Genomic DNA, 21,446 nt, shown 5'->3' on the forward strand with positions numbered 1-21,446 from the left:
AACCAATGTAAATTCTGCACTGGCAAAGATGTGGGAAGCGGTCCAGGAAAGATCTCACTCTTGTCATTCCTCATTAGGAGATCGTCCCTTAGAAGGACCGAGTTTCTGGAATCCCCACTAATCTGGAATCCCCACTAATGCCATTGCGTAAGCAGTTGATGGCAGGGTCACACCCAAGGTACCACGGAAGTATCACCCGGTCACCTGGTCCCATTGGCACACCGGTTTGGAATGACTCTCACCTAATCAAAAGGTGTAGCTCCATACGGCCAAGCCTGTAAACTGCACCCTTAAGCACCTACGCTGCCACTGAGTCGAACAAATTCATCCAGAGCCATCTAAAGTGATACAAATGTTTACATACTTTACGAAAACATTTTATCTTCTTTATGAGACATCATCTGCTCGTTCGTGACGATTTATGCGCTTCACTCCCAGTCCATTTCTAAATCATCTGGAATGAAAAGTGTAAGCGGAAAGGCCTACTTTCATTTACAATTTGAGCAGCTGCTTTCAGGAATTGAAGTCCAGAGAAAAGACGGTATTTTCTAGCTATGTCTTAATTTACCAGGCTTCTTCAGGAAGAACTCATAACACAGGCGGGTAAGACTCTGGATCCTAGTAAACGGATCCCAAAAATCAAGACAGGGACACTCCCCTCCACACCGCACCATGGTTAGCATAAGCAAGGCACAGGACTGCCGCTTCCAAACGCCACTGTCAAGACACGAGGTGATGGGTCAACTCCCCTTTTTTTAACCCTAGAGCAGCGCTGGTTATCTTGGGCTCCTGAGAAGAGCTCTCGGAGCAGTCTGACGGCCATCGCTCTGTTTGAAGCCACGCACACATCCCCAGCCGAGGGGAGCGGCCCGGGCGGCCTCCCCGGGTCACGGCGCCCCGGTGGCCTGCCTGTAGAGCAGGGCAGGCCGGGGCCGGCCCTGGCGGAGGTGGCCAGGCCTGGGACCCCCAGCACGGAGGTGGCAGCGCGCTGACCCACGCCCTTGCCGGGGAGGCGTCAGCCGGCCCCGCTCGTCCCCGGCCCCTCGCTGCCTCCTCACGCATGGCGGCCTCACCTTTGTGTGAGCTGCACCGTGTTTACCCTCCCACTTCCTTGTTCCACTCCGCCGGAGGGCCATAAACCGCCCGCCTGGCACGGCCGAGCCCTCGGCGGCACGGGCAGGAGAAAGAGGAGGGAAGGGGATGGCAGCCAGCCCCCCGCTCCGTGCCGGGAGGGCAGCCCGGGTGCCGCCGTGGTGGATGGGAGTGCAGCCCTTCCCCTAGGGCTGCCGTCGCCCGCGGTGCGTCTCATGCCCAGCGGCCACCCTCATGCCGGGGTCTGGGGCCGTGCCAGAGGGGAACCGGACCTACTTCCCCTTCTTCTCCGACTTCAGGGGCCGCAACGCGACGGCCCTGCGCATCGGTGAGTCCTCTGCCCTGGCCTCCATCTTCCTGCTGGCCTTGGCGGGAAACATCTGGGGCATCTGCCTGCTGGTGCGGCGGCGGCGGCGCCGGCTGTGCGCCGCCAACTGCCTCGTCCTCAACCTCTTCTGCGCCGACCTGCTCTTCATCACCGCCATCCCCTTCATCGCCGTCGTGCGCTGGACCGAGTCCTGGGTGCTGGGCGACGTCGTCTGCCACATGCTCTTCTACGTGGTGAGCCTCAGCGGCACCGTCGTCATCCTCTCCCTCTCGGCCGTCAGCCTGGAGCGCTTCGTCAGCATCGCCCGGCTGCGCCACGCCGCCTTCCGCCGCCGCAAGGCGCTGGCCGCCGCCCTCCTCCTCATCTGGGGCTTCGCCGCCCTCGCCACCCTCCCGCTCTGCTGCTTCTTCACCGTGGTGCGGCTGCCCGCCGCCGCCGCCGCCGGCGAGGTGAGGGCGAGCGCCGCCGGGCAGGGCCCGCCGGGCTGCCGCCGCCGCAGGAGCCGGGCGCTGGGCGGCCGGGGCCGGGGCGGGGCGGTGGGCGCCGGGCGCCGGGGCAGGGCGGGCGTCCGGAGTCAGGTGGGGCCGGGGGCGCGGCGCCGGACGGCGAGGGGGGCTCGTCCGCCGCCGCCACCGAGCGGAGACGCCTTCTGGGGAGCGGGCAGCGCTCCGCGTCCCGGGCAGGCGCCGGGGTTGTGCCCGGAGGCGCGGCCGGGGCTCCCCCCGGCAGGGCAGCCCGGAGGCGCTCCCCCCGGCAGGGCAGCCCGCAGACCCGCGCCCGCCGCCGCCCCCCTCCCGTCGCGCTGCGCTGCCCGCGGCCCGGCCGGCAGGTGGGCGATGCCCTCGGCGGGAATTCTTTCGCGTTGCCCAGTGCGGGCGGGAAATCCCCTTTTCCGCGCACTTGCCCCTTAGCGAGGGATCAGCGGCCTGGGAGGGCTGCCCGGCGCACGCGGCAGGCTCTGTACGAAATGGCCGTGCGCAGATTTTCTTCTGCCTAGTGTTTTGAAATGCGTACAAAAGTACAGCCAACATGACGCTCAAAGACATGATTAAGTGTGCAGGTGTCAATTTGAAAGTTGCCATTAGCATTTGAGCCGAAATTTATAGCAATATTTAGGTTGTGGACAACACACCTATTTATAAGTGTATGGGCTTTTAAAACCATGAAGTAATACATTAATTGACTGCTCTGTTTGAACAAAGTTTTCACAGGCTCAGTTTAGTCTGCAGCCATTTTCTCCGTAGGCATAGAGGTCCAGAGATAAGGACAACAGGGTAGTAAAAATAACTGCACAATGTTAATTTTCTTCTTTATTCTTTGTAAACAGGAGATTCAGATTTGCACCTTGGTTTGGCCCAGCATTGCAGGAGAAATAGTTTGGGATGTGACCTTTGCCATTGTTTTCTTTCTAATACCAGGTTTAGTCATTGTCATCAGTTATTCCAAAATCTTACAGGTATGTTTTTCCTTTAAATTTTGTTGTAGAACAAAGGGATGTAAACAGTAACTCACTAGGCATCAATATGTTGTCACTGAATACAAATACACCTAAAGGGGGTAGACATAATTTACTCAGTAAATGGTAAGTATGTGATATAAAATGAGGCTCTTCAACCTGTACATAACAGCCTATACATTTCAACAAAGAACATGCTCGAACAGCACATTACCAGAAGCCCAACGCAAACTTTGCCTTCATTTATATATAGTATCTAATACACTCCCCTGTTTATGTGCTGTTCATATTTAAAAGACTGTCAATCTCCTAAATGCTAAAAGAGTCGAGCATTTGAAATAACTAAAAACTGTATTTTGCTTTCCTTGAGCCTAAACTCCAGAGTCACAAGGGATTTGTAAGAAAGCAAAGAGAGGCAGGACTAGAAAAAATCCATCCCCTTTTAGATCTACTGATTTTCTGCATGTATTTTTAGTATACAGATCTCGTTAGATTACACTTATTCCTCCACAATCTCAAACTTTGCAAACAAAAACTGTAAATTAAACACTCTGCTTCCATTTTCTTTCTGAGTGGATGTTGTTTAACTGCTGAAATATAGGCCAAGGCACCAGGCACCACAGAGTTTTAATCTACATTCTAGCAAGCATATTAGCTACCTAAATTCCTTTTAAAACATCTGATTCCATACCCCTTCCTCTTCCAAAAACAGAGTGAGAAAGAGCTAGAAATCTTCAAACGAGGCACTGCGATGCCTAGTTTTTTAGCAACTGCCCCCAAAAGATTCTTGATTCCTGTATTAGGTAATTAAACTTCTCATATTATATGTAAGGAAAATTAGAGGTTTTGGAAAGGAACTTCAGAATACACAGACTATTGAGCAGGGAATTAACTGATGAAATGCTGAGCACCAAGGGGCTGTGGGTACATGCACCAGAGCTGCACGTAGATGTTTCCATGAACCTCGGACCTAGAATCTGGGCTCTGCATGTACTTGCCTATTGATCAGGCTTAAACTTGCAGTGCAAATCGTCAGCTTAGTTTCTGTACACTCTATAAGCTCATTACAACCTTGAGGTAAATGCAGTAGGTAAACCTCTTCTAGTGAAGTAAAGCACTTGCCTTTTGCAACCTCGTATTTGCTGTAGGCAAAGAACATACAGTAACTGAGTGGGGAGTCTGAGCCCTTTGAAAGAGGTGCAAAAAACTGCAGGCCAAGGAACGCCACAGTCCTTGGTCAGAGACCAGGACAGGAATGGTGTTCCTCTTGTCCTTGCAGACTCCAGCTTCCAACAGGTAAATTTAGAAAACACAATGGCACGTAGGGAACTAGAAGCCCCAAAAAGTGTTTGGAATACTGGATTACAACACAGCCCCATGCTGCCATGCTCACGTTTCTTTTCCAGCTTGGTAACACGGATGCAAAGCTGCGTTACCATTTCTCCTGAACTGGAAGAGGAACGAGGCCCATAGCAGGATCCCGTCTGTTGTAATTGAATCTTCTCTCTCACACAGCTCTCCAGGAAGCAACCAGAACTCAGCTGCAGAATGTCTTAATCCCTGAGTCATTCCCAAGAGCAGATTCACTCTCACTTCCCGAGAACGCTCCACGATGCCAGTGCACACAGAGTACAATGCTCAGTGTTACTGGAAGCAGTTCAAAGCATAGATGCATTCAAATAACACAGCATCTATGGTGATGATGATGATTCACTACAGATGTAAGACCTCAAATTTGTTAACAAATACACTCTACAAATGTGTACTTTACAGTTTCATCTGAAACTGAGTATTATTTTTACGTAGCACTTCCCAGAACCCTGGCAAAAATGACAGATTAGAAGCCATGATTTATAATTAAGTTACTTGGTTTTGCATTGTTCCCTCTCCCAGGCAAGACTTAAATAAGAGGCTAGAACTAGTAAAGACATTCCTGGTCTGGAAGTTACATACTTGTATATACATGACTTGGAAGTTCTTGGTTCTCAGACCGTGGTCCAGATGCCCCCTATAGGTATCTAGATTCCTTATACTAGGCAGACCAAAAAGGGATCCAAAACATATCACTGCCACCCCATTTCGGTTGAGCACTTCCTTAAGAGGCAGTTGTGTCTTATTTACTGCAGTCCTGATGATTCTTGCATTCTTAGTTCTAGGCTGTGCCGCTCCAGCAGGAAAGATGGAGGGTACTTACATGGGGCAGGTACAAAGGTATCTGATGAGGACGTTCTGTAGCCATTTTGAACAGTGGAGGCTGAGGAGGGTACAGAACTTGGTTTTCCCACTTTTATATTAGAAGTCGATATTAGTCCTTTGTATTTTATGAAACCTTCCTTCTTCCTAAGACAGGTTAGGTGCTCTCTGAGAACAACCCTTGGATCGGATTGTTTAGAGGAATTAACCTAGTTTTAGGATTCCATATGGGTACAGCAGAAGCTCATGAGGCTGGAATAGTTCTATATGTTCAAAACATCAGAATTCTCTGCCCCTTTTAAATCAGGGAAGCAGCTAGTGGAGACTGTCCGCTTCTCAAGCTCAGCAGCTGCTGAGAAGCCCATTTTTGGATCACGGGTTTTGATTTATACACCTACATTCTGTTGAAATCTTTGGTAGATGTCTAGGTTCTTAATGAATATTTATCCTAGGCCATCTATCTCTGTGACAAATTCAGAAAAATGCAGAAAGAATGACAAATTACTCTCTCTCTCTCTATATATAACCATTCTCATCCCTATCTGAACCAGGAAGCTATTACGTATTACTAGTATTAGCATTATCCTCCTTTAGTTGTTGCTAAAGGGAAACATCACACATAAAAGTGGCAGGAAAAGTCTTATGCCTTTTGACTTTTCTACTTAGACAGCAAATTGATCCAGGCTTTTGAAAATACCCCTTCTTTACCCATGCAGGGGGCAAAGTTATTTAGCTTAAATGTTTGTTTGCTAAATACTGCAATTTTATTTTATTTGCATCAGATACGTGACTGTAACAGACTTACTATGCTATGACAGGGATGTAGAGCATGAGATACTGAGTTTTCTGCAAGCCATTGGGATTCAGTATTAATGATAATTAATCATAATTAATGATAGGTGATTCACACCCATGAATACTAGACTCCCAAACTACCCATAGTCCTGTTTATTACACCAGGCAGTACTTTGACAAGACACAGATTTTCATAGTGACAAAAGGATCCGTAAGATTTCAGGTTAGTTCATAGAAAGCAATTCTGATTACTGACCAAAAAACTAGATGTTTACACAAAACAACGTAAAATCCCATTCAAACTTAAAACTTATCATGATTTAGTTACAGTAATAAATTCATGCTCCTTCTAATACCTACCTTCTAATATCAGCCTGTCCGTAAGAGAATTGGATTGCGTTCCTTCTTGCACATCAGCAGGATTGTTGACTATGCTCCAGTTTGCATTTGTGGAAAAAATCAATGGGTTTATTTAAATAGAACAAATGAGGTCATAATTTGAAGTTAAGGGGATTTCATGAGTAATTAAGGCTCTGTTTTATGCTGAGAAGTATTTATGGCTGGTAGAGAGCCATGAGGACAACAAACCAGCTTGGCTAATATTGTGGTGGGTTCACAGCTGAGAGGAAAAAACATGCTAGTAAAGTGAGAATGTTTGAAATGGAACCATTGACAAAAAGTAAAAATGGAATTCTGCAACACCTTTTTTGTAGTCACTTTTCAAAACAGAAGCATCATGTGCCGAGATTTACTTTTGCATTTGTAAAAATGTGTTAATAATTCTTCTAGGTTTCAATGAAAGTTACTTTCTTCTCTTTTACTGCAGATTACAAAAGCATCAAGAAGGAGTTTAAATGCTGGTTTAGCCTACTCAGAAAATCATCAGATTCGTGTTTCCCAGCAAGACTACAAACTATTCCGAGCCCTCTTTGTGTTGATGATCTCTTTCTTCATCATGTGGAGCCCAATTACAATAATTATTCTTTTAATTTTAGTCCAGAACTACAAACAAGATTTAAATATTTTGCCATCAGTTTTCTTCTGGATAGCGTTATTCACTTTTGCCAACTCTGCTGTCAATCCAATTTTGTATAATGTTACCCATTTCAGACGTAAATGTCAGGAAATTCTTCTCTGTTGTACAGGGAACCCTGTAAGGCATGGGGCTGGTACAGAAACCACTGCAAGAAGAAGTAACCATGAACAACCAAATTTGTCTTTCATTACCAGATAATTATTTGACGTCTGAGCTGTGCCACACTTTGGATGTTAATGTCTACACTATCCCAGGTTGAATAGGTCACTATGTTATAGTATTATATGCCAGAGAAGGGGAAAAAAAAGCGCTAAATCTGTGTTTTTAATTCCTGCAGGTAAAATGCTCTTGACTTCACTGCTTTGCCTCAATGAGATTTGGACAATTTAATCCAATGGATTGAATTCTCCACTTACACTGAAATAAACAGGAACATGGCAGTGAACTTGGTGAAGGTAAAATAGTTGGTATAAGTACTTACCAGTGCTTACTACACAAATTAATTTCTATGAGGGCACATTTCCAGTTGGCCTAAATGCCATCAAGTTCAATAAAGTTATAGTGAATCTGTATCAAGAGGGCACCTGATGCATTTTTACTCTATTTTCCACTGAGTAAGAGAGAGCAACTTTCTAGTGAAAATGTACATCCTCAGAAAGCATCTGCTCTTTTTTTTTCTATCCCATTTAAAAAGGCACTTGATTACACACTTAGGTAACTGACTGCCTGAACATAGGTTTGGGCAGACTAACCACTTGTAGGAAACAAGATGATAAACATGTATTATCACCAAGTGAATGACCAATTTGGTTCCATCTCAAATTAAAAATATGGACATAATGCCTGTTAATTTTTAAGTAAAGAATAAATAAATGAATGTTTACTACTTGTCATGTGTAAAATAGTTCTTTAAAAAAAGATGCAGATTTTTTGTGTCTTCAGTACTCGTATAATAATCAGTGATATATAGCATTACTGAAATGCCTTCCTCCTTTCTAAAATGCTATTGCGAACGATTTCCAGTATTTACTAGAAACAAGATGACATTGTATTTGAAAAGAAATTTAAAGTTTTAGAAAGGAAATACATATATTTGGGGGTTTTAAAAACTCTTCTAGTCAGAAATTGAAAGCACTAAAAAGAGAAAGGTTAAATTCTTAATTATTGCCATCTGTCACCAATTCAAAATAGTGCATTAAGATAACAGTTTACTAATAAAACCAATGTCTACATATGTACAGATGTGCATACAAACAATTTGCATCCCCTGTAATCCAAGTTTATTAAAATTTCATTGGTTTATTAACAAGGTGAGCTACACAGCTCAGATAAATATACTCAAAATCTAAATGAAGCCATTTAAAAGGTTTTCAAGAGAACACCCAATCAATGTGTTAACTTTACATCCATGGTGCTGTTACATGGTTTCTTTCCATGGTTTTGGATCTCCTTAAGAGCAAAATCCTGAAACACACAAAAACCAAAATTTCATTTTTCAACCACACTAGACAAAATACACAAACTTTCACCAAATTTAAAATGCGTACATATCTAATTTCTTTAAAATGCTCTTGAGTCCAGCAGTCTGTTACTTGTAATGATAATGCCAGTACCTTGCTCTGCAGTTTGTAGTTCCAAAGAATTTTCAACTCAGAACAAAACAGGAATTCATCCAATCTGGTACATTTTTCCTGAGCATTTTAATGCTTTGGCAAACAAGGTACTGGACAGACCAGTGATAAAAGGGTTATTTATTTACTTTAACAATCTTCAAATTATTTGCCTTTTAACTTTATTAATTTAAGAATGTCTTTCAATAAAATAAGAATCTCCTGACCTCCAAAACTTCTAATGGCAATAGTAAATTAGCTGAAGGAATATCACACTCTTAATTCACAATTTTTGCTTCTAGTAAATGCTAACAGCAGATTCAGCTTTCAGTTCTACTAACATGATGTCATATTGTGTCTACAAGTAGTCCCGCTGTGATATCCACACGCACATTGCATAACTCAAAGCAACTTGAGCTATTACTCTGAAGACTAAGTGTATCACAGCACGATCCATATTTGGAAAGGAGCTACCATCAGAAATGCAATGTAAGTTACAACCAAAAAAATCATAATTTCCTAGGCTTCTCATTTGCCTTAAAGAGCTAGTATAAAAAGAAGAGATATTTTAGATTATTTTTTCCATCAAGGTAAGTTTTGTACTATTAGGTTTTTTTGGGGGAACATAATTTGGGTACAGTATTAATTTGAAAAGCTAACGAAAAGTATTTGGGAAAAAAAATTAGCTTCAAGACACAGGCAGAGTAGCACAATTGGAGCCTATTCTTGCAGCATCTATTAACATCAGTCAGAATTTTAGCACAGTAACTGAATGCAGGTCAGTACAGACAATTGAAGTTGGCTTTTTTTTTGCTACTAATTCTGTAGCTCTTATTAGCAGAGTTAAAACTAAAGTAGCAAGGCTTCCAATCCCACACATAAGGAATTAAGTGAATTTTGTAAGCGTTTCTGATATAAAGCTTTCAATAAATGTTTTTTTCAGTTTAGCTCACAATCATTCTCTCATTCCCAAATGTACTTGCTTTGCAGCAACTTTGGCTTAATGATACTGGAGAATTCAGAATCAACTAGCACTATGGTAATTACAGGTCCTGATCACAGTAAGGAGTGAATGGAAATTGCTGGCTTTAAGTTTCATTTATACTTTGGTGCTGGGCTCATAAAGATAAACTCTGGCATAATCCTCAATGAAAAGCAGACAGCATTAAGGACCCAGGCTACTATTTTTCATTTACACACAGTATGGAACTCACATAGTCTCATCAGACACTGCACTCAACACCTAACATCTGAATATAAATTAGGATAGCAAAGAATACAGCACTCGGTGCAACTTGGTAGATTTGATATTTCTATAACAAACCAGAGGCAGCATGATCAACTTTTAAATTAAGGTTGAGAAGTCAAAGAATATTTAAGGCTGAACTTTCAAAAGACATTCTGAGCATTTATTTTTAAATTACACTATTGGCTCTATATTCTGTGAAAAAATACAAGCATTCTATTATATAGAAGTTCTGAGATATTTGAAAAAGTTCTATCACAAATGATGAATAAATGAATATATTCAATTTTTCTTTTTGGTTTATACTTTCTTGCAAAGATTGACAATACATTTATCACCTTGCAAGCCTCATGTAGTGTACAAATAATAGAAACACAGATTCTACCATGCTGAATCAGACCAGTACTTGGACTAGCCCAATATCCTGATTTTACAGTGGGATAATACTTTCTCTGGGTTTGACAGAAATGCAAGGAACCACCATAACACACACCTCTCAAAGTCACGGCACAACAGCTGTATATCTACACTTTACCTTAGATTTAATAGAAAACCATCCCTAATCATCTCATTATTTTGTTTTCTCATCTTTTTTTTTAAAAAAAACAAATTTTTATTCTTGCTGTAGTTCATTTGAAGAGCAGTGAATGCAGCATTCAAAACAAGAAACTATCATCAATTTATATAATGACCTTGTTTCTTTTCTATTCTACCCTTTATGCAATCATACACATCATTCACAAAAGCCAATTTCATTTGCATTTATGCTCTCAGTCTTGACTGCCTTAAATCTCAACTGTCTCTTATGTTGTCTCCAAATTCTCATTCAAGACAAAAATTTTTATTTTCATTGTTGTCAGGCACTTTTTCCAAGTCACTAATCAGTATTCTAAATGCCACCCACCTTAGCAGATCTTTTGGGCACCCCATTATCAGCATACCTACTTTACAACATGGCAATATATTACTCGGTGTTTATAGGTCAGATAAGCAGGTAATAGAGCCACAAGAGCTGACTGTGCTCATCTGTTCTGACTTTCTTTTAATACACAAAAGTTCCTTTGGTCAATCCCAGTTTATTCTAACATCATTTAGAAAAGCCTTTAATCTTGATTTACAGATTTCAGTGATGAAGAACATACAACAGCTCTTGGTAAACTGTTCCGAAGGTTAATGACCTTTGGAGTTAAACAAATGGCTATTTATTTCTGCTCTGAATGTGTCCAGTTTAAAGTTCCATCCATTTTAATTTATTATTCCTATGTTTGCAAGTCCTTTATTATCCAATTCCCATTGCTTGTGTGGGCAAGCACAGACTTTGCTCAGGTCAGCCTTTAACCTCTTTCTGATGAGAAAAGATCAAGGCCTCTGAAGCACTCACTAGAGGACACATTTTACAAACTTTCCATCATTTTCTCTGCTCTTCTTTGAAACCTCTAATTCATCCTTGCTACCCTTTCCAGTTATGATTATCATCAAATGTGACATAGCAAGCAGGCCTACACCAAGCACAACAGTCTCATACGAGTCTATAAATTAATCTTTTGCATCCTTGGTTTATGCATCCAAGAATGCATCCAAGAATGACATTAACTCTTTTGGCCACAGCATTACATTGGAAGTTCACCTTCAGCTGATTCACCAGTCAAGCCTTCTGTAGATATCATGTCTTCCAGAATGCAAAGCAGGGTAGGGACAAGTACGCTACTATTTTATTCATTCTAAGTATTCTGATCTGTCTTCTTCATTCTTTAGTATTCCCACTCTGGGTGTAATCTTTACCAGTAAGTATATTATGTTTTCAGCAGATCATTGATTAAAGTAGCATAAATTACAATTTGGCCTTTTCTAATATAACTGACCGCAAGTGAGCTAATCTGTACCCTTCCCTGTGTTGCAAGCTCAGCCTGACTATATGACTCAAGATAGGGCCATACTTCCAGTATGAGGGATATGTCCCTCTTCCACAACCCTTTGTGAAATGGTTGGCATGAGGACCTGTGAGAAAGGGTCTGCTGTAAGGCATCCTCTCCAAGACTTCTGATTTTTCTTAAAAGCCTTTTGTGAAGAATTTTTCAAAGAAGTTTTTGAAAATATGTTCTATTCCCTTCAACAACTATTTTGTTGAGAAAGCCAAAGAGTTCTGATTAAAGAGGCAATATTTTACTTCACAGGCAACTTCACAGCAACTGTGAAGTTTATCCTAAGTTTACTCATACTACATTGATTTAATTGTTTTACAGCTTCCTCTAATTATTGTTTCAGCTGATGTGATATGCCGCATAAAAAGCTATACACCTTAGCTCTCCTTCAGATAAAGGAAGTAAAAGTTGGAAATAACTTACTAAAAGCTGCAGTTTTCAAAAGACAGTATTACAGCCACTAAGTAAAAGACTTCATGCATTTGCTGTTTAATGAGCAAGAGACTCCCAGTGCTTTAGTCATTAAACCCTGAAATAAAATTCTTCAGAAAAAAATGTTCTTACCACTATGAACGATAACTCTGTATTTTCTGTCCAAGCAAAGGTCTATCTGCCTTTGTCTGACAATTTTCTGTGCCTCTGGAGGCAATCCCTTGGGGTCCCGGGAGAACACAAAGGAATAGCTATCAGCACAGGTGCCATCTTCATTTAATAGGCGGCAGGAGTAATGAAGAGCATACGTGTCATAATCTGTGTCCACTACCCAGTGATCATCATCTGGAAGAAACCATAGCAAAGAAGCAAACGTGTTAGAGACACAAGTAAAATCTAGTAAATCTAACGAGATTGCTGCCATAACTCTGTAAAGAAAATAATACGGTGAAGGCTGGTATAAATTATAATAGATTAGCTCTTAGTTTATTCCTGTGTCCAGTACTTAATTCCATGTTTGGGGGGGAGGTTTTTTTTAAAAAAAAGAAAGTAACCATATTTATCAGGAACAGTGACAGAGAGAAGAAATGGTTAGCACCACTGCTTCATCTCTAACATTGGCACAGAACAAGAGCAGCATGAAGAAGTGCTAAAAAACGCCTTGTAAATCTGTGCCTGAATATCATTATAAAAGTAGCAACAAACACAAAGAAGAACAGTGTGTTACAGTAGTAACCATGAAGTACAAAGAAAATTTTCTTCTTTTAACCAAAAAAAGGGAACAGTGAGACAGAAAATAGCTTAAAAAATAAATAGAGAAGCTAAATGTGCTCTTGGTGATGCTAGTCATGCTCCAGATTACTCAAAACCATAACTGTTTTCGTACCAGGGATCTTACTTACATTGTATTTTTAAGGAAAAAAGATTATCATGCAGTTGTCAATGTGCATTAGAAGTGTATTTGCTACAAGCTCTATCACAAACTCTCTTCTCAAAACACAGTTAAAATTTCAGAGAATTCTTAACTATTTAGCTAGGTAATCTGATAAATACCTGGTCACGCAGACACCCTGTGCTAACAGAATTGAACCTAGGTGTTTGCAGTAAAAATTGTCATCTCTGCACCTTCCTCTCCTGGAGCAAATATCCTCCCTTGCACTATGTCTGTCCTGGTGAAGGCAACTGTATGTTCTCTTCCCCCTCTCTCCTGTGGGTGGGGACCACAGTTTTTAGAAAGGTAGAGTCTGGGGTCAGCCAGCAATCTGAAGTATCCATGAAAACATGATTCAGCAGCATGCTGTGAGGAAATTTCGGCAACAATTCAAGAGCAATTGGCATCCAAAGCATTCTTTGTAGCTGTATTTTTGGAGAGAATGGAGCTCCAATCACTTCCAAATTCCACTTGCTTCTCTTGGAAACAATCCATGGAAATGTCGTGAGCTACAAGTGTCTGAATCTCTATTTGGCTCCAATAAACTAATTTTGCATAGGGTGTGACAGATGACAGGAAAATATGAATATATATATACTGGATCATATTTGTTTCTTAAAACAGATAAATATCTACATTTGCAGACACAAGACCAAGTAAAACAACAATTGCAAAATCCTCTTCCCTGCTTGACCAAGTCTGACATTAGGCTTTTTGGAGAGAACAGAAGCATCCAGTAACTGAGTTCTGAGCTAAAACAAGACTTAAAATACTCATCTGCCTTTCACTTCTTTCCAAACAGTGACCTTCAATTATATTGCTGGGTAACAAATAAAAGACATACAAAGGTATACAAAGGCCTGGTCTTCACTTGTTTAAAGAAAGCCAGCCAGCTGTTCCATATAAAAAATAGTGATTACCTTGTTCACATTAAGGCTTTCCTATATGATAGTTATTATGTGTTTTAAGTGTGTTTAAGAAATCCAACACTACTTTTTCCTTCCCCAGCATCAACATACAACATAACTAAGCTCCCAAGTAGTTCTGCATCTTCTATGGCTAAGTACTCACTCCCTTTCTGCAGAAAAGAGGCAACACCCCAGTACTTCATCTTGAACTTGGCAGGATCCTCTGTTTCAGTGAAAGAGCCAATCATGTCAGCACAGACATCCCAGTTCCTGTAGCCAGAGAGAAAGGAAACATCATATTCAAACCTAACAGCACAGATTCAGTGTGACCGCGTGACTAGCAAAGGGATAGCAGGTAGGATTAGAGCACCAGTAAGCAAAGCAGAAGCTTAGTGAAATGGAACAAGAGGAAGACTGCAAACAGCTTACTTGAAGAGTCTGACTCGGCCCTTTGCGGTGGCACTCATTTGTCCATTCTCATCTACAGTGAACTGGGCTACCACATTGTCCTGCAGAAACAGCCCCTCAGGATCTTTTTTTGCCATGGCATACCAGGTGCCACTGTACTGCAAAGAATAAGAAAGGCTGCAGTTAGACCTAGAAGTATGGAAAACATTACAGACATTACAAACTAGGGGAGGTGACAGAGGGGAGGACATGCAGATCTTTGACACCATGCCTCAAAGTTGTACGTAAGAAACAAATCTAGCTGTTCCAACAGTATAAACCCACCAATATGTCCTAGTGCAGCCAAGGTTTGTGAAAGAATTGACATTTTTTGCTATCTTATTTGTATCTGCAGTTCTCTAGTATTTAGAAAACAAGATTTGGTGCAGAGAGACTAACAACTGGCAGATCTATGTATAAATGTTTTTTTGCTTGCAATGATGTCTGAAAACACCAGAGTATTAATTTTTCATAGAAACAATCAAGTCACTACACTTTTGTTTAGACCACACAGTTTGAGACCAGTCTGCTAAACCTTAGTTTCTGCAGTATTCCTTTTTCAGATGCATCAGGATCCAGCATCTGTGGAGGTGTGGGCAACATCACACACTTCTGCTGTTTCTCAGTATTGCAGTCTGTGACTTTGAGTGAAAATGTGAACACACTCGTGCTACTGAATGACAGATTTTGTAGCCTGGGAAGAGGAGCTAGGCAAGATATCACAGATCCAGGAGAGAAAGAAGATTTACCCTGGTCTTATTGAAGTTCTCCTTGACTTTGAAGCTGGTTACTTGGCAGTCCCGCTCCGCCATGCTGCTCCCCAGCAAGGCCAGTGCCAGCAGCAGCAGCCAGGGCAGAGCTCTCTCCATGTGGGCCATCCCGTCCCTGCAGCAACAGCAAACAGACAGAGAATAGCATCAGAAACAGGCCCTCTCACACAAGCAGGGAAGGGAGGAAGACTGCCCTGACAGGTCCCCAGGGCATCATGCAGCTTTCCCTGATGTGTGCACAGGCAAGGCACCCAGTTATCCCCAGCCCACCACAGCAGGGTCCCTTACAGACAGTGCTGGTCCCTGTAGCCTCTTGAGAGTCCAGGTGTTGATGGCAGTGGCTGGGCACCCAGAGAGGGAACGGTTTATGTAGTCCTGGGGCTTTCGCAACCGCCCGAGCTACAAAGGCAGCGTTGGAGGGGGAGCAGGGAGGCGGGCTGATGTGTGCTGCAGGCTGGGGCCCCTTCACAACAGCCTCTTGCGTAACACCCATGGGCTCAGGTGGTCTTTCACCCTAACCTGCAGCCAAGCAGGGACTAGGAGCAAATGCCTCTCTGGTTTTCCTAACCCAAAGGCAGAGCTCACACCTGGGGGAAGGGGTGTGTACATATGTGGTGAGAACAAAGGAAAAGAGGCACCCCATTTTTGCAGGGGGCAGAGTGAGCTGCCTCCACCTCCTCTGTGATTTTACACACTGCAGTCCAAAGTCCTTCTTACCCAATGGCTCAACCCAGTTACAAGGTGCAGACTTGTTTCCTTCACCTCCTCCACAAATTCCTTTCATCTCTTCTCCTGATAAACAGTGGCAAACATCATGCTTGCAAGTTTCTGCTAATGTTTCTGGAAGCCTGGTCATCCCAGAACCTCTTCAGGTCCTTCTGACTGGTTCCCTCTTGCTTCCCAAAGGCTGGCTCAGCTGCTAAACCATCTCCTGATCAGCTCCCAGGGACAAGGAACTGGGGCCCTGCAAATCTTCAGGAAGGCAAAAGAGCACTTTTGTGTGGTACTGCAAAGGTGGCAGGACATATGTGTGGCCTGCAAATACCTGAGTGCATGTATGCACCACATCTGGCCCTTCTGATGTCCATTTTAAATCAGAGCTTCCAGAATTTCTACTCAGGTTTTGGCAAACTGTTTTCAGTTATATAAACCACTATTGTTTCTCCCATCCAGACAAGTTTTGCTGCCTCTGAGTCAATATTTGTTCTATAGTTTCAACATCTTTAGGAAGCATTAGAGAAAACCTGTTAATTATTTTCTAGACATGTAACCAGAGCAGGATAGGAATGATTGTTACCAAGAGAACTAATAAACTTTTTTTACCTCCCAGTTTTGAACGAATAAAGGCAGAAGCCTGTTAGTTGAAAGGCCTGTGTTCATTACTTTAAGAATTAAGCAAAAATATAATTTAAATATGGAGATACTGATGTAGTATAAAAAATACTTCAGTAGTAGCTGATGTACAGAATTAAAACAATTTATTCAGCATGGCCTTTCCCAGAAATCTACTTCAGCCTTCTATTCCTTTCATATATTCATAAAAATATTAAACTTCTTGCTGCTGCTGCCCTTTACAATCTTTTTCATATGTAATACAAACAGTGGTACAGTCTGTTTGATTTAACTGTTATTCTTTCTTTTCTGCTTTGTGTTGGAGCCTTTTTGCATAGAGAGTATATTTTTGTTCACTTTGGCAAACATCAGATGCTCAGGGCTGTTCCAAGTCTGCTCTGAAGCCTTTGATTCCCTGGATAACATCAGACACTAAAAATTCCATTATGTTTAATATTAAGCCTCTACTTGGAGTAAAGAACATATTTAACACAGGTAACCAGAAAGGCTGATGCATATTAATTGTCCTGAAACTTTCAAGAGTAGCCTTTCAATAAGCCAGCATTTCCATTTTTAAATTGGGATTTTCAAGTTTGCTAATTCCCACAGAGACTGAAAAGAAACAGCAATCTATATCCCTCTGGTGGCTTTTAGAACCTTGCTCCAGCCCCTGGCAGTGGTCACGCCAGTTATATATATGCATTTTTACAAAACTTTTACAAAACACTCACTAGTCCTTAATATATGAATTCATCATACATACAAGATCAAAATCAACATGGATTTTCTTTGTTCAGTGTCTCACATGACTGATAGTAAGAAGAGGAATTAGAGCTTGATTTATAACCTTTAAATCTATAATCTTTAATACCAAAGAAAACAATTATTTCTTTATTCTCTGCTAATTTGTGAAACATTATTATTTATCTTAAGTTTGTCCTCTTCAAAAATCTGTATACTGCTTTATATTCCCAGAGAGCTTCTTTCAGGATCAAGTCTATTCCTATAAAATTTTTTCAATAACATAATTATCCATGAAAATTCTATGGCAGAGGTTTTCAAAGGAGTCTACAGTCACTCATTCAAATGAATCAAAACCTGATGAGATTTGACCACCTCTGAAAATCTGGGTCAGTAGTCTTGTTATACTTACTGCATGTTGTCCTCAGCAGTTTTACAGATGGAGACCAATCCAGGTTTCACTGAAAAAAAAATTTAATTATGTTAATAATTTTTAATAAGATCAGTTCTAAATAGCTGCAAGAGCCATTACAGTCTCTTAAATTAATCCGAGGTCATCAACAAAAATAAATCAGAACGTGTAATTTTGTATTAGCCATGGCACAGCATTTCTTTAATTGTGTGCCTCCGCTGACCTCTGCAATGTTTGGCAACTCGTATCTGGTGGAGGTGCCTGGCAGAGACTCAGTAATTATAACTTTTAATTCATTCAGCTTCTCAAGGCTGGGATCTCTACAAACTCTAGGCAATGCCTGAGAAAACTCTTCTTTTGAACTGTTATCACTGTGGGTTTCATAGAATCACAGAATTGTTTAGGTTGGAAAAGACCTTTATGATCATCCAGTCCAACCATTAACCTAACACTACCAAGTCCACCACTAAACCAATTAAGGGTAGAGTAGTAATTTCATGTTTCCTGGCTTGGTGGCTGGATTATTTTTGATGAAAGTAAAAACTAGGAATCATTAAGGTTGGAAAGGTTCTCTAAGATCATTAGTCCAACCATCAACCCAACACCACCATGCCCACTAAACCATGTCCCAAAGTGCCATGTCTATATTTGTGGGAGCGCAAGTACAAAGGAGTCACACCAGTATTTCCCAGTCAGATTTCAACAACTGCAGAAGAGGACCTGGTCAAGTCAGTATGATTTGAAGGCTACATAGCAAAAGTTTGGCTCTGTGCCTCTTCTGGTGTAGCTATACTTCCAACTCTGCCTACCTGAGACACAGTTTACATTAACGAAGCCCTTACACAGATACAGCTAAAGCACTTTGGTTCAATGAGACAAGCTTTTTAGGCAAAAAGGCTCCTCTGTTACATCAGTTAGGTCTAGATCGGGAGTGTATTAGAAGAGGGATGGAAGGTTGCTGGCAGACTAGCATCATTATGGCAATTCAAGGGTGAATTTTTTCTCAGTCCTAACAGATGTAGCTATGCCAGCACAACTATGTAAACTCATAAACAGTGTAAACTTTGCCTCAGTTAATCATCATTTGGATTGACTTGAGCTATGGGTTTGGTTGAGAAATGATGCCAGCAAGTGATCCTCATCCAGATCTTTGGAACCTGGATATACTCCTTGCAGGTTTGTACTTCTCATGCAAACAGAAAGGAACAGAATTTGGGCCAGGATTTCAGTTAATTCTTAGAGCAATGTGCATAGATCAAGTCAATGGCATCAAATGATTGCTGGGTTCTGGGAAAGTTCAGACACTTAAAAGAATTATTAAAATATTGATAACACATAAACATGCAAATAACCTCTAATGTAAAGCATACATTTACAAAACTTGTACTAGGTTCAACACCAAGCCTGATAAATTTTATATATAACTTCCTATTCTGATGTTTGAAGCTGGCAGTGTATTTTGAGTATTATAGAAAGTTTTTTTAAAGTCAGCATGTATTTCTTGGAACCATATTTAATTGAAGGGGAAAAAAGTCTTCTACTTTTGAATTTTGCCAAGAGGTCATAAAAAAGGGGCTGATTTCTGGCAGTGATTCTGTGATTGACATTTTTTTTACATTAATAGCCCGTAAAAATCTGCAATATTTTCCATTAGGAATAGCAACAGGAAATACACAGAAAAGGTCAGATTTTCAAAGGAAATGGCAGAAAAAAGCTTTCATTGTAGGAGTTATTTTAGTTTCATTTATGACTTTTTAATAAAAAGGAAGAAACAAGAGTCACATTACTATTTAAAACATTTTTAACACTGCAACACTGAAGCTTTAAATATTAAAAGAACTAGAATTTTGTTTGTGGTCACAAGAATAAGTCTAGCTCTTAGGAGAAAGCTGGCTGACAGAACTAGAAATAAGAAATGGAGCATCCGTTTCCCGCCAGACTGCATATAGATTGAAAGCCTTTTTGCTGTCTTATGGTTATTTATTTATAGAGTCCATTCACAAACGCAGGTATCCATTAAACTCTTAGAGGCAGATTTTGCAGGGGAATGAATGACTGCTGTGTACAGAGCAGTGGATCCAAGTGTAGCCACTGCCCTGTGGAACCAGACTCACATTCACGAGTGACAACAAATGGCACGAGCTGAGCCAAGGAGCTCTGTGTACTTTGTAAGGGACAACTACGTACTCTGTCACTATCACAGCTGTTCCCCTCAGTGGCACCCTGAGTACAGAGGTCAAGGACAGAATGGAATTGAAAAGATCGGCCTTTGCACCATGCCAGCCTGTGTGCTACCTGTTTTTGTAATCTAATGACATGACATTCTGCTTAAGGAGTAAATTTGCATTGAACTCTCTATAAACAGCATTTAAACAAACCTAGTTTAAAATGGTACCTTTATTCTCTTTACCAAACCTTTGTGAGGATTGTGATTCTGAATGGAAATGTTTTTCTAGATGTATGGAAACAACTTGAAACAAATATGTAACGTTTGCCAACATGCTGGCCAGCTTGGTGAGGAGAGCTTTAAGCTATGAATGATGAAAGACATAGACATACTGGAGTGAGTCCAGCAAAGAGCCATGAAGATCACTGAGCAATAAGAGAATCGGACAAAAGGAGAGGCTGAAAGAAGTGGGACTGTTCAGCCTGGAAAGAGGGCTTGGGGGGATCTTATCAAGTGTATAAATATCTGGCAGGAGGGTATGAAGAAGACAGAGTCAGATCCTTCTCAGCAGTGCTGAGTAGTATTTTCAGTAATAAAAGATGGTCAGGTAACCTAAGATCACAGGGGGGTAAATGTGAGAGTGAATGAGATTAAAAGGCTGCCGTCCTTTGCTCAGTCTGTATACTAAAATTCATGCCAATCTACCAAGAAACCCCTGCTCACGGTCAAAGCTACAGTGCATCTGGCAACCCAGGTTAACCCCTTCATGCTAGATGGGCCATTTACTTCAGGAACTCTCCCCTAGAAGCTAAAATCTCTGTTGACTACTTATTTCATGAACCCCCAGAGCTAATCATTGGTAGTTTTAAGGGACTGTGAAAATTTGCAGCTGTATGGAAAAAACAGCTAACTTACTATCTTTAGTTTTTGCATTTTTAAGATTACTTTTGTAAGAAAAGGGACAGAAAATTATTTTAAAAGAGACATAAAAGTTGAGGTTGTTTACAAAGGTCCCCGCAAAATACCAGATCACACCAAAACAGATACACACCAAAATATTTCAGTGCCAAAAACTGGCTGGTTTAGGGGCACACAGTACCTGTTGTAAATACCTACAGAATCCATTCTCACAATCTAATCATTTAGAGAAAAATCAGTAATATTTCTGAATATTAATTTCTTGGATTATACATATGAATCTCCGATGTCCGGACAGTGGCCACAAAATTATCCACATCAAAAGACATGCAATTGAAATAAACACATTTGATCTGTGTTTCTTCAGAAAATCTTCACTGAATGAACTACATTAACTGCTATCAAGATGGACAGAGACGCTCATATACAAACACTGAGCTGAACTGGGAAACCTTATAAATACCTTTGACATTTACGTGCTACTTGAATCTATTTAAATAACCACGTCTGTCAGTTATCCTTCTTAGGAGTTTCCATGTATCACAAAGGCTCAGGAATGGTCTACTACTAAGAACTACTCCATAAATAGTTTGATTTCTGTAGTAACTATGAACGTCAAAGGCAAATGATATCATATGCATTAAAATGATAAAGCACACATATTTCTGATATTCTCTGAAATTAAAACAATTTGAAAAATATAGCGCCCA

At 41.2% G+C, this 21,446-nt stretch overlaps 2 protein-coding genes across 2 annotated transcripts; one reads left to right on the top strand and one right to left on the bottom strand.

Annotated features, from left to right (window-relative positions):
• The first annotated feature begins 1,256 nt into the window (after positions 1–1,256).
• FFAR4 (free fatty acid receptor 4) lies at positions 1,257–7,098 on the top strand. The gene is made up of 3 exons (XM_075717965.1): positions 1,257–1,869; positions 2,748–2,876; positions 6,691–7,098. The coding sequence occupies exons 1-3, from the start codon at positions 1,327–1,329 to the stop codon at positions 7,096–7,098; spliced, it is 1,080 nt and encodes a 359-aa protein (XP_075574080.1). The 5' UTR covers positions 1,257–1,326.
• Positions 7,099–8,334: 1,236 nt separating this feature from the next.
• RBP4 (retinol binding protein 4) lies at positions 8,335–16,022 on the bottom strand. The gene is made up of 6 exons (XM_075717824.1): positions 15,862–16,022; positions 15,146–15,281; positions 14,379–14,515; positions 14,113–14,219; positions 12,243–12,455; positions 8,335–8,364 (listed from the first exon to the last, which is right to left on the bottom strand). Exons 1-6 carry the CDS (start codon positions 16,020–16,022, stop codon positions 8,351–8,353), a joined length of 768 nt encoding a protein of 255 aa, XP_075573939.1. The 3' UTR covers positions 8,335–8,350.
• Between the last annotated feature and the right edge of the window lie 5,424 nt (positions 16,023–21,446).

The sequence above is a fragment of the Pelecanus crispus genome, chromosome 10, assembly GCF_030463565.1.
Source record: "Pelecanus crispus isolate bPelCri1 chromosome 10, bPelCri1.pri, whole genome shotgun sequence".
Taxonomy (NCBI): Eukaryota; Metazoa; Chordata; class Aves; order Pelecaniformes; family Pelecanidae; genus Pelecanus; species Pelecanus crispus.